Source organism: Tamandua tetradactyla, chromosome 1, assembly GCF_023851605.1.
Source record: "Tamandua tetradactyla isolate mTamTet1 chromosome 1, mTamTet1.pri, whole genome shotgun sequence".
Classification (NCBI taxonomy): Eukaryota; Metazoa; Chordata; class Mammalia; order Pilosa; family Myrmecophagidae; genus Tamandua; species Tamandua tetradactyla.
Window position 1 is genome coordinate 69,933,007 of NC_135327.1, and position 14,670 is coordinate 69,947,676.

At 36.2% G+C, this 14,670-nt stretch overlaps 1 protein-coding gene across 1 annotated transcript in view; it reads right to left on the reverse strand.

The window, feature by feature from the left end:
* PKD1L1 (polycystin 1 like 1, transient receptor potential channel interacting) overlaps window positions 1–14,670 on the reverse strand; it is a 172,752-nt gene that overhangs the window by 70,548 nt on the left and 87,534 nt on the right. Inside the window, exons 25-28 of the mRNA XM_077157478.1 lie at window positions 12,961–13,173; window positions 11,503–11,745; window positions 9,756–9,866; window positions 9,483–9,640 (exon numbers count right to left, since the gene is read on the reverse strand). Coding sequence (XP_077013593.1) covers window positions 9,483–9,640; window positions 9,756–9,866; window positions 11,503–11,745; window positions 12,961–13,173 — 725 coding nt within the window. The remainder of the gene's footprint in view (window positions 1–9,482; window positions 9,641–9,755; window positions 9,867–11,502; window positions 11,746–12,960; window positions 13,174–14,670) is intronic.

A 14,670-nucleotide genomic window follows, 5' to 3' on the forward strand; every position in this document is an offset into this window, starting at 1 on the left:
GACCAACTGAGAGAATTGGATCGGAAACCCCCAGGCCGCGGAGAACGGTGACCCCGTGACTCCCGGGGAACGTGCACTCTCTCGGGCGGGCCGCTGCCGCTGGCGCCCTCCCGCCACGCTTGTTGCCCAGGGCCGACTAGGAAATTCGGACGGGCTCTTTCCCTGGCTGCGGCGACCAGCAACCCTCCCTGCGTTCGGACACCCTCCCTGCGTTCGGACCCCGGGCCGGCTCAAGCCGCTTCGGCTAGCGAACCCCCAGGACTGCGAGAGTTTTCCAAAGTTTAAGGTCCCACAGCACCTTTTACTGGTGGGACCCGCAGACAAACGTGTGCCACGAGCGCCACCTACTGAGCAGGATAAGAAAAACAGAACCCAGAGATTTCACAGAAAAATATTACAACCTTGCTGGGTCCAACACCAAGAGAAATCTGAATAAATGCCCAGACGCCAGCAGCAGAAGATAACTGTCCACGCTCAAAAGATTGAGAATATGGCTCAGTCAAAGGAACAAACCAATAGCTCAAATGAGACACAAGAGCTGAGACAACTAATGCTGAATATACGAACAGAAATGGAAAACCTCTTCAAAAATGAAATCGATAAATTGAGGGAGGACATGAAGAGGACATGGGCTGAACATAAAGAAGAAATAGAAAAACTGAAAAAACAAATCGCAGAACTTATGGAAGTGAAGGATAAAGTAGCAAACATAGAAAAAATAATGGATAGCTACAATGATAGATTTAAAGAGACAGAAGATAGAATTAGTGATTTGGAGGATGGAACATCTGAACTCCAAAAAGAAACAGAAACTATAGGGAAAAGAATGGAAAAATTTGAACAGGGTATCAGGGAACTCAAGGACAATATGAACCGCACAAATATACGTGTTGTGGGTGTCCCAGAAGGAGAAGAGAAGGGAAAAGGAGGAGAAAAACTAATGGAAGAAATTATCACTGAAAATTTCCCAACTCTTATGAAAGACCTAAAATTACAGATCCAAGAAGTGCAGCACACCCCAAAGAGATTAGACCCAAATAGGCGTTCTCCAAGACACTTACTAGTTAGAATGTCAGAGGTCAAAGAGAAAGAGAAGATCTTGAAAGCAGCAAGAGAAAAACAATCCATTACATACAAGGGAAACCCAATAAGACTTTGTGTAGATTTCTCAGCAGAAACCATGGAAGCTAGAAGACAGTGGGATGATATATTTAAAATACTAAAAGAGAAAAACTGCCAACCAAGACTCCTATATCCAGCAAAATTATCCTTCAAAAATGAGGGAGAAATTAAAACATTCTCAGACAAAAAGTCACTGAAAGAATTTGTGACCAAGAGACCAGCTCTGCAAGAAATACTAAAGGGAGCACTAGAGTCAGATACAAAAAGACAGAAGAGAGAGATATGGAAAAGAGTGTAGAAAGAAGGAAAATCAGATATGATATATATAATACAAAAGGCAAAATGTTAGAGGAAAATATTATCCAAACAGTAATAACACTAAATGTCAATGGACTGAATTCCCCAATCAAAAGACATAGATTGGCAGAATGGATTAAAAAACAGGATCCTTCGATATGCTGTCTACAGGAAACACATCTTAGACCCAAAGATAAACATAGGTTGAAAGTGAAAGGTTGGGAAAAGATATTTCATGCAAATAACAACCAGAAAAGAGCAGGAGTGGCTATACTAATATCCAACAAATTAGACTTCAAATGTAAAACAGTTAAAAGAGACAAAGAAGGACACTATATACTAATAAAAGGAACAATTAAACAAGAAGACATAACAATCATAAATATTTACGCACCGAATCAGAATGCCCCAAAATACGTGAGGAATATACTGCAAACACTGAAAAGGGAAATAGACTCATATACCATAATAGTTGGAGACTTCAACTCACCACTCTCATCAAGGGACAGAACATCTAGACAGAGGATCAACAAAGAAATAGAGAATCTGAATATTACTATAAATGAACTAGACTTAATAGACATTTATAGGACATTACATCCCACAACAGCAGGATACACCTTTTTCTCAAGTGCTCATGGATCATTCTCAAAGATAGACCATATGCTGGGTCACAAAGCAAGTCTTAACAAATTTAAAAAGATTGAAATCTTACACAACACTTTCTCGGACCATAAAGGAATGATGTTGGAAATCAATAATAGGCAGAGTGCCAGAAAATTCACAAATATGTGGAGGCTCAACAACACACTCCTAAACAACGACTGGGTCAAAGAAGAAATTGCAAGAGAAATTAGCAAATACCTCGAGGCGAATGAAAATGAAAACACAACATATCAAAACTTATGGGACGCAGCAAAGGCAGTGCTAAGAGGGAAATTTATTGCTCTAAATGCCTATATCAGAAAAGAAGAAAAGGCAAAAATTCAGGAATTAACTATCCATTTGGAAGAACTGGAGAAAGAACAGCAAGCTAACCCCAAAGCAAGCAAAAGGAAAGAAATAACAAAGATTAGAGCACAAATAAATGAAATTGAAAACATGAAAACAATAGAGAAAATCAATAAGGCCAGAAGTTGGTTCTATGAGAAAATCAATAAGATTGATGGGCCCTTAGCAAGATTGACAAAAAGAAGAAGAGAGAGGATGCAAATAAATAAGATCAGAAATGGAAGAGGAGACATAACTACTGACCTCACAGAAATAAAGGAGGTAATAACAGGATACTATGAACAACTTTACGCTAATAAATACAACAATTTAGAGGAAATGGACGGGTTCCTGGAAAGACATGAACAACCAACTTTGACTCAAGAAGACATAGATGACCTCAACAAACCAATCACAAGTAAAGAAATTGAATTAGTCATTCAAAAGATTCCTAAAAAGAAAAGTCCAGGACCAGATGGCTTCACATGTGAATTCTACCAAACGTTCCAGAAAGAATTAGTACCAATTCTCTTCAAACTCTTCAAAAAAATCGAAGTGGAGGGAAAACTACCTAATTCATTCTATGAAGCCAACATCACCCTCATACCAAAACCAGGCAAAGATATTACAAAAAAAGAAAACTACAGACCAATCTCTCTAATGAATACAGATGCAAAAATCCTCAATAAAATTCTAGCAAATCGTATCCAACAACACATTAAAAGAATTATACATCATGATCAAGTAGGATTCATCCCAGGTATGCAAGGATGGTTCAACATAAGAAAATCAATTAATGTAATACACCATATCAGCAAATCAAAGCAGAAAAATCACATGATCATCTCAATTGATGCAGAGAAGGCATTCGACAAGATTCAACATCCTTTCCTGTTGAAAACACTTCAAAAGATAGGAATACAAGGGAACTTCCTTAAAATGATAGAGGGAATATATGAAAAACCCACAGCTAATATCATCCTCAATGGGGAAAAATTGAAAACTTTCCCCCTAAGATCAGGAACAAGACAAGGATGTCCACTATCACCACTATTATTCAACATTGTGTTGGAGGTTCTAGCCAGAGCAATTAGACAAGAAAAAGAAATACAAGGCATCAAAATTGGAAAGGAAGAAGTAAAACTATCACTGTTTGCAGACGATATGATACTATACGTCGAAAACACGGAAAAATCCACAACAAAACTACTAGAGCTAATAAATGAGTACAGCAAAGTAGCAGGTTACAAGATCAACATTCAAAAATCTGTAGCGTTTCTATACACTAGTAATGAACAAGCTGAGGGGGAAATCAAGAAACGAATCCCATTTACAATTGCAACTAAAAGAATAAAATACCTAGGAATAAATTTAACTAAAGAGACAAAAAACCTATATAAAGAAAACTACAAAAAACTGCTAAAAGAAATCACAGAAGACCTAAATAGATGGAAGGGCATACCGTGTTCGTGGATTGGAAGACTAAATATAGTTAAGATGTCAATCCTACCTAAATTGATTTACAGATTCAATGCAATACCAATCAAAATCCCAACAACTTATTTTTCAGAAATAGAAAAACCAATAAGCAAATTTATCTGGAAGGGCAGGGTACCCTGAATTGCTAAAAACATCTTGAGGAAAAAAAACGAAGCTGGAGGTCTCGCGCTGCCTGACTTTAAGGCATATTATGAAGCCACAGTGGTCAAAACAGCATGGTATTGGCATAAAGATAGATATATCGACCAATGGAATCGAATAGAGTGCTCAGATATAGACCCTCTCATCTATGGACATTTGATCTTTGATAAGGCAGTCAAGCCAACTCACCTGGGACAGAGCAGTGTCTTCAATAAATGGTGCCTAGAGAACTGGATTTCCATATGCAAAAGAATGAAAGAAGACCCATCTCTCACACCCTATACAAAAGTTAACTCAAAATGGATCAAAGATCTAAACATTAGGTCTAAGACCATAAAACAGTTAGAGGAAAATGTTGGGAGATATCTTATGGATCTTACAATTGGAGGCAGTTTTATGGACCTTAAACCTAAAGCAAGAGCACTGAAGAAGGAAATAAATAAATGGGAACTCCTCAAAATTAAACACTTTTGTGCATCAAAGAACTTCATCAAGAAAGTAGAAAGACAGCCTTCACAATGGGAGACAATATTTGGAAATGATATATCAGATAAAGGTCTAGTATCCAGAATTTATAAAGAGATTGTTCATCTCAACAACAAAAAGACAGCCAACCCAATTACAAAATGGGAAAAAGACTTGAACAGACACCTCTCAGAAGAGGAAATACGGATGGCCAAGAGGCACATGAAGAGATGCTCAATGTCCCTGACCATTAGAGAAATGCAAATCAAAACCACAATGAGATATCATCTCACACCCACCAGAATGGCCATTATCAACAAAACAGAAAATGACAAGTGCTGGAGAGGATGCGGAGAAAGAGGCACACTTATCCACTGTTGGTGGGAATGTCAAAGGGTGCAACCACTGTGGAAGGCAGTTTGGCGGTTCCTCAAAAAGCTGAATATAGAATTGCCATACGACCCAGCAATACCATTGCTAGGTATCTACTCAAAGGACTTAAGGGCAAAGACACAAACGGACATTTGCACACCAATGTTTATAGCAGCATTATTTACAATTGCAAAGAGATGGAAACAGCCAAAATCTCCATCAACAGAAGAGTGGCTAAACAAACTGTGGTACATACATACGATGGAATATTATGCAGCTTTAAGACAAGATAAACTTATGAACCATGTAATAACATGGATGGATCTAGAGAATATTATGCTGAGTAAATCCAGCCAAAAACTAAAGGACAAATACTGTATGGTCCCACTGATGTGAACGGACATTCGAGAATAAACTTGAAATATGTCATTGGTAACAGAGTTCAGCAGGAGTTAGAAACAGGGTAAGACAATGGGTAAGTGAAGCTGAAGGGATACAGACTGTGCAACAGGACTAGATACAAAAACTCAAAAATGGACAGCACAATAATACCTAATTGTAAAGTAATCATGTTAAAACACTGAATGAAGCTGCATCTGAGCTATAGGTTTTTGTTTTGTTTTGTTTTGTTTTGATTTTACTATTATTACTTTTATTTTTTTCTCTATATTAACATTCTATATCTTTTTCGGTTATGTTGCTAGTTCTTCTAAACCAATGCAAATGTACTAAGAAATGATGATCATGCATCTATGTGATGATGTTAAGAATTAATGATTGCATGTGTAGAATGGTATGATCTCTAAATGTTGGGTTAATTTCTTTTTTTCCGTTAATTAAAAAAAAAAAAAAGAGAAGGGATAATTGGAGATGAAGGGATACAGACTGTACAACGGGACTGGATATAAAAACTCAGAAATGGACAGCACAATACTACCCAATTGTAATGCAATTATGTTAAAACACTGAATGAAGCTGCATGTGAGGTATAGGTTTTTTGTTTTTGTTTTTGTTTTTTTTTTTCTTTTTTCTTTCTATTATTGTTTTAATTCTTATTCTGTTGTCTTTTTATTTCTTTTTCTAAATCGATGCAAATGTACTAAGAAATGATGAATATGCAACTATGTGATGTTATTAAGAATTACTGATTGTACATGTAGATTGGAATGATTTCTAATTGTTTTGTTAATTCTTTTTTTAATTAATAAAAAAAAAAAAGGTGAAGGGGCAGCCAACCCAATGGGAGAAAATATTTGGAAGTCATACATCAGAGGTTTAATATCTTATATACACAAAGAAATCTTACAACTCAACAACAAAAGAACAAACAACCCAATTATAAAATGGGCTGAAGATATGAATAGGCATTTTTCTGAAGAGCAAATACAGATGGCTCAAAAGCCCATGAAGAGGAGCTCACTTTCATTAGCTGTAAGAGAAATGCAGATCAAGACTACAATGAGATGCCACCTCACACCTATAAGAATGGCTGCTATTAAACAAACAGGAAACTATAAATGTTGGAGAGGATGTGGAGAAACTGGGACACTTATGCACTGCTGGTGGGAATGTATAATGGTACAGTCACTGTGGAAGACTGTTTGGTGGTTCCTTAGGAAACTAAATATCGAGTTGCCCTATGACCCAGTAATAGCACTACTTGGTATATACCCAGAAGAACTGAAAGCAGTGACACTAACAGACATTTGCACACTGATGTTCATAGCAGCATTATTCACAATCATCAAAAAAAATGGAAACAATCTGAATGCCTGTTAACAGACGAGTGAATTAACAAAATGTGGTCTATATATATATATATACACACACGATGGAACATTATACAGCAGTAAGACAAAATGATGCCCTGAAGCAGATGAAAAAATGGATGAGCCTTGAGGACATAATGCTGAGTGAAATAAGGATAGACACTGTATGACTCCACTTTTATGACCATGGTAAAGGTAAAATCAGAGGCTTTTAATACAGAACATACGGGACTTAGAGTTACGTAGAAGCTAGAGATGGGTGAATGGTTAGCCAATGAGGTTGAACTCAAATGCAAAGGAATAGAAAGAAGTGAAAGCAGTTCTCTAATGGGTCTATAAGTAATATTACCACATTGAAGGTGAACAAGATGAAAGGGGTTGTATAGACCTATGTGTCCCACTGATTAACACTAGAAATATAAATAAGTTTTTTCATGAACTACTTCAAAGTTATGATTCTTGAACAAAGAGGGTTTAAGTCCAGGGTATGGGGGGAAAGTGCTTTGCATGCTATGGGCTATGTTTAACAAGAAAACATCAGCAGTACCACAGCAACAGCAGGGGTAAATGATGGAGGGAAGGAAAAGCGATAAAGGGGAGGTTTAGATTTCCTATTTGGTGAGGGTGTGTTTATTGGTTATTTTTCTCTTCAGAAGAAAGATTTATTTAAAATTGAGAGCGTTGATGGACTGTGGACTTTGAGCATTTTACATGATACTTAATCAATGCAGGTGGGTGAAGGATGCACTGAAGGAGAAGTAGATTGATGAACGATGGTGTATATATATGATCGAATATTGTGCTGCTACAAAAAGGAATGAAGTTGTGAGACAAGCAACGATATGAATAAATCTTTGGGACATTCGGTGAGCAAAAATAAGCCAGAAATGAAAGAATAATTATTGTATGTCTCCTTTAGAAAATGCTTATATGAAAACAGGGGCCTAGATTGTAAGCTTTTATAGCAGATACATTTAGTCCAGAATGGTAATTATTATCTCTGGATTTTAAGAGGCTGTTTTATATACCTATAAGCTGGTATTTAGAGATAAGAACGAAGCTGATCCGGTCAAGATTAAGGTAATTCAGAACACAGGAGTAAGGAAGATATTGTCTGTATTTTAGAATAGCACCTACTCTTTGAGACCAAAGTAAGAAAGGTTTGTTTTGTCTGGAACCTAAATTTTCTGTGGCACATAATCTAACTCAACCTATCTGGATAGCTCATTTGAACAACTGAAACACAGGGAACCCAGAATAAGAATGAGGGCCTTTAATCCTGTTTAGCTGAATGTAATGCCTGAATAAATCCTAAAACATAGGAAGCAGATAATCAAAAAGTATTGGCAAAGTCCCTTGAGGGATAGGAGAAAAAATATGGAACTATTAAAGTTAACCATCAGGGAATCCATTGATACTGTGTCAAACATTAGGCACACCCAAATCAATAGGCCAAGCCCTTGATTTTGAGGCTTACTCTTGTGAACCTTATGTAAATAGCAGAGAAGCTTAGCCTACCTATAAATATGCCTAAGAATTACTTCTGGAGGACTGTTTCATTGCTCAGATGTGTCCTCACTCGCTCTAAGCCCAACTCTGAAAGTGGAATCATTGCCCTTTCTCCTATGTGGGACATGACATCCAGGGTTGAAAGTATCCCTGGGGGCATGGGAGATGACTCCCAGAGATGAGTCCAGCCCTGGCACCATAGGATCAACAATTCCATCCTGACCAAAAGGGGGAAAAGAAGTGCAATACAGTATCAGTGGTTGAGAGAATTCAATTAGAGTCAAGAGGATACTCTGGAGGGCATTCTTACGCAAGCTTCATTTAGACTTTGCTACCTATTGTAACGTGCCACACCCCACTCAAAACCATTCCAGCCAAACCTAGAGAACACGTAGGGCAATATATAAGATCTTACAAAGGTTCCATGCACTAGGGTAACTTTCCAGCAACCTACAACCTCCAGATGGATCCTTGGACCAGATAAGTCCTGAAACCTAGAGGGCCCAGCCTCTCCAGAACATCAGCTAGTTCCAATCTTTCTACCCCATATTAGTGAACGACCCTTCCAACATGAAGAAAGTTAGAATCACCATAGCCCAAATACTCCTAAAGATTGGGATAGAAAGATCAAAGGTGATGGTGGAGTTATACAGAAAATGTAAGTCTTAGCATATGAATACAATTGCAGAATCATCAAATTGAGATTTCTTTTAGTCTCCAGTTAGCTTAGAGCAGCTAGAAGTTAAAACCTAAAATTGTAACCCAGCTTAGAGCAGCTAGAAGTTAAAACCTAAAATTGTGGAACTGTAACCCATACCAAACTCTAAAGTCTGTTCTACAACTAATTGGTGTGCTGTGCTTTGAAATATATTGCTTTTTTGTATACATGCTATTTTTCACAAAAAAAAAAGATTTTAAAAAGTTGATTGTGATGACAAAAAAGTATTTATTCCTTCTAGCCTCCTATATTCTGGAGCAGCTAGAAGGAAAAATCTGAGAAGATAGTATGGTAGCCCATGACAAACTCTGGTATCTGTCCTGTAACTACTGTTGAAGAATGCTCTGAAAATTATTACATTTTTCTTTCTTTGGTTTGTATATATGTTATATTATACAATAAAAAAATTAAAATAAAACAAAACAAAGTATGGAAGCTGGGCAATATAGTACATACTATAAGTCATTTAGACAATGAACCTAATTATTGCTTTAAAAATTCAATTTAATTCACTCAGATTTTTCCCACAAAGCCTACTTAAGGTTGATATTCCATGCTCTAACCCCTTTACCACCATCACTGATCATCCCACAACACACCTTACCAGCAACATTATAGGAAATGGTCTTGTGATGGGTTTAGAAAATTCAATTCTTATCTGGAGAGATTCCTGGGAATTTTCCGAAATCCCAATGAACTGATGAAAATTCACTTTATCCCGAAACAATATATACATTGTTTTATTTTTCTGATTGCCCTGTCATCAAAAGGAAAATAAGTTAAGCAAAATTTGTCTTTGTTCAAGGAAGTGTGTTAAAATCAGCCAGTACAGGTTATATGAAATGGGGATGACTGGCAAAGGCTCTCCTTACTGGGCCATCTTCCTCGCCAAACTCGACAGTCACCGGCGTCTTCAGCCGCTGTCTACTGATGAGTCTTCTGCTGGGGCAGTGGTAGAGGCTGAGGCCAATGGCTCCATCAATCTTTGGAGACAAAGACTATCTCAGAGAACATGATAACAAGTGGTTGGTTTAAGTGAGAAAAGCAGAAGGAAAAAGCATAATGATGCTTACTATTATACTTATATAAAATTATGAACCTGAAGACAAAATATAGAGAGTAACTTAGAAAAAGAAAAGTAGTTTTATTAGTTAGGATATCAAGATTTTGGCTGAATTTATCCCTTTTATTCTTAGGCTCTTATTAAAATTGATAGTTAAACTTTTTATTTTTTTATTCTATTTTTCATTTTAAAAACCCAGACAAAAGGGAATACTCCTCATTGTAAAAAATTGGGAAGGCATAAAAAGGTGTATAAAAGAATCAAGGATAACTTGCCTATCATCCCATGGCTCAGAGAAATCATACTTTTGGGGAGTCACTATCTAAACATTTTCTGTGTGTTGAGATCATACTGAGTAGAAAATTCCATGATCTATTTTCTTGTTTTTGCATAGCATCTTCCCAAATCACTAAAAAGTCTCTGTTGACATTATTTTAATTGGCTGTATATAGATTATCATAATTCATATAAATCATTAGTGAACTGTTACCCTAAATTAGGTAAATTTTATCATAAATAATATTGTTTGGAATAAATGAATAAAACATCCTTTCCTCATTTCCTCAATGTAAATTCCTAGAAGTATAACAAGTAGGTCCAGATTTTGGAGACTCCTGGTACATAGTGACAAAGTGCATATCAGAGAAATTCTATCAACTGACCTGGTTAACTCACAAGATCTCCACAAGTGTGTAAGTGTTTTTAAAGGATTGTACTTTCATAAATTTAAAAATAAACTTCTCATTTTAATTTCCGTTTTTTTATTGTCTGTTCAGTGAATTACTTTCATTTGTTGATTAGCTATTTTTACGTCTCTAAAAAAATGCTTTATAACATGAAGATTTTATCAAAATAGAGATATTCTTAAGAGGGCACCATTAATTTATACATTCATTCATTTATTGGATGCCCAAACGACTCAGGTATTTCAGCTAGGGCTGAGGACACAAGCATATAGAAGACACACTCTGTCCTCTAGTACCTCAAAGCGGTTTTGGGATCATGAAAGGTTGATGCAGATGTTGACAAAACTGCCCAGCATCTGGGACAATCCTCCTGACCTCCCCATCCCAACCTCCTCTTCTGACTCTGGGACGAAAGTTTTATACCCAACTTCTCAGGGACCCAAAGGACTTCCTCAGGGGTCCAACCTACATGGACACTTCAAGTGGGTGTAGAAGAAAAGAGACAAGTTCTCCCTTCTTAAGTTCCATTGATTTAAGAAACAAGTAAACAGATCCAAGAGATCAACAAGCCCTGTTTGGCATAATCACTATACCACATTTCATTCCACACAAATGTTTTTACTCTCTGACAATGGGTTTTAAAGTCTCCATGGGAAATACTGAATGGGTGCAATTAGTGAAATAACAATGATACCTAATTTGCCAAGATTTTTATGATCCTCCAGGATAAGTGTAGGTTACCAAAAAAGAAGCCCTTCAGTTGGAATTGAAAAACAAATGTGAATGTGCCAACCTTATCTGTTTATCATCAAAATACAATTACCGCAAAGTTTGATATGGTCAAGCGACAGACCATCTGTGATATTGTACCTGACCAGAAGCTGGTCCCCCTGGATATGGGTTCTTTTTGAAGAGTATGAGTTGGCTGATATAGCATGTGCTCTGAATTTCTGTTCCAGCAGGACTGAGTCCAGCGAGGTCACCTGGTAAGTGGACCCTGACAGGCCCAACACTCTGAATTGTATTCTGAAGGTCATGATGGAGCTGGGTCTGGAATTCCATCTGATCGGTGCCCACATGGAGCTGAAGCTCATTACTCGAAGAGAAATAATTCTGAAATAAACAGTGTGGCAGATTTCAATGTTCATAACACAAATGCGTCAATTGTCTTGAAGACAGACTCAGGACAGGCGAAGAATAATTGAAAAGACAGCCAATCCCAAATTAGGCTGGATTCATTTGTCTAAGCAAGGATTTTGATACAAAGATATAAATGGCCAATCATAATGAAACATAAACTGTTTTCTTCTGTTATGATACATCCTTCTCTGACATTTGATTAATTCTATAATTGCTATGCTTCTTAGAGGTTGTTAGTCTAAGAAAGAAGAGTTTTAACATGATTATTTTTTAAATTCGGAGACTCAACAGTAAACATGAACATAATACCTGAGGCTTAGTACAGGGTAAGTATGCAATAAGTGTTTTTAAAAATATCAATTGATAATGATGATTGTTATTATCAGAATCACAAAGGATCTTTTTTTTTTTAATTTTCTAATTACCCAAATGTTAAAGAACCATCAGTTAAATAAACCAGTAGACCCAGATGGAGGACAATGATAAATAATAGAAGAGGGGTAACCAAAGTACTGTTCTAATAATTTACTGCTTTTGGAAAGCATTAGACATTTCATAAGATAAAAAAAAAGGACCACTGAGCTAATTTTCTATAGTTACTCCAGCAGAAAGAAATGAAATAAAGTGTTGTGTGTTTTTTTTTTATTTTTTTTTTATTAACGGAAAGAAAAAAAGAAAAAAAGAAATTAACACAACATTTAGAAATCATACCGTTCTACATATGCACTCAGTAATTCTTAACATCATCACATAGATGCATGATCATTGTTTCTTAGTACATTTGCATCGGTTTAGAGTGTTGTGTGTTTTTAGCAGTTATATAAGCAGGGCTACTTTTTAAATTAATGCATGTTGAAAGCATTTACATTATTCCACATCACAAAACAGAAGTTCCCCTGAGAGGAGCTTTCTAAGTCAACCTGTCCTAAATAGTCCATAGAAAATCCACCAAAAATACAAGAGAATGGAGTAGAAGCAAAATTTCATTGGAAACATTATAATATTATCATGTAATGCAAAATTCAAAATGAAAATTTCTAAATACCAAGCTACCACCCAGGATAATAAATGTAATACTTCAGAAACTGATTTGGTTTTTGGTTTTGAGAAGTGATTATAAATACAGGTAAACCTCCTGGGGCAGTGGAAACAGTTGTCTTTTTGTAAGTGAAGAAAAGCTTGACTTACTAATAATAAATTTGAAATGACCTTAATTCCTTCCTCATGTAAATAGTCCACATTCCTAGGTTTTTCTTGATCAGATACTTTCAAGACTCCAGATACAAGAGAGATGAGTTCAGACATCAGTTCTCTGTCAATCACCAACCTCCCAGGGAAGTGGCTTTGAGGAAGTAGCATTCGGGTGTATTTAAGGATGAGAACTGCACTCATGAAGGTTAACTATGTGAAAAGAAAATGTGTAAATGAATGGTTTCATGACACATGATGCATATATTTTCGCCTCTTTTATTATCATTAGAAATTCAGAAGAGTGTAGTTTCTATTTATTTTTTCAAAATTACTGAAATAAGGTTCAAAAGAATTGGATTCAAGTGCAGGTTTGGTCTCTTGCTGGCTGATTATCTTTGGCTGACTTCATAAGTAACAATTTGCTCTCTGATATTCAGTTTCTTGACCCACAAAATGACCAAATTGAAATAGATGGTCTCTAACAAGGTCCTTTATGTTTTAAAATACTACTTGGTTTGAACCACAAGAAATACCTTCACCAATTAGCTCCAAACTCCTTCTACAGCTCTCTCTCTTCCCATCACCATATGCATTTTATTCTTGAGCCACACTGGGAACCTCTTAGTGTTCCAATAATCGAGACCTTTGCATGATGCCAAAATACGTTTACCCTATCTTTGCCTAGCCTTTACCTTGTTTTTTCCTTTTGTCTCTTTTATATTTAAACTCTCAATTTGGACCATTTAAAAATATACACAAGGATAGTGCACAGAGCATAGTAATATAATATGACCAACTTTAACAATTATCATTCATTGGAAATATTTTTTCTTCTATCACCTGCTCAACTTAAAAAAATTATTTTCAAATAAATCTCAGACATTATTTTTATCCATGAATACTTTAGTGACTTCACTAACAGACAAGGACTCTTTCTAAAAATGTGCCACAATGCCCTTATAATACCTAACAAAATTGATAATGATTCCCTCCTACTTATCTTTTAAAACCAACTTTAATTGTCCACCAAAGTTAGCTGCACTGTTGCCTGAGTTTCTGAGGAACTGTATCATTCTAATTATAAGACTTAGCATATTCTTTGAAGCATATCTGTTTACATATTTAACTTCATTCATTAGCTCCTGAAGGATATGAACTAAATCTTTTTCTTCTATGTAGCTTAGCAGCTCCTTAGCAGGTGTGTTCATACAATAAATGAATGAAATGAAAATTATATTTTCTGGAGGTCATGTTTGCTTAACCAAAATGCAGCTTGGAGATATCTTCTAACATTAAACTCTTTCACAAACAATAAAATTAAACTATTTGCAAACAGTGAAACTACTATTAAAGGCCCCATGAAGAAGTAGCATACCATTAAAACAGAATGCAAAATTGAAAAAAAAAAAGATCTTTATCCAAAATAAAACAAGTGCTTCAAAGAATACTTTATGCCCATTTTTCACACTGGCCTTTTTGTCACTGTTGCTACCAAAAATATCAGAAATGTTTACCTTTTAAATCATAAACATATTCAATTTTATTTACCACCCTGAGTTAAGAACAATAACCAACCCTGAGGTTCAGAGATGGATGGAGACAGACCTATGACAGAGATGGTTGGCTCTTCACCAGAATCATCCCTGCAACCCTCGTGAAGGAACAATTCTGTGAAGTGATTCTATTTCCCAGGACCCTTTGGATACA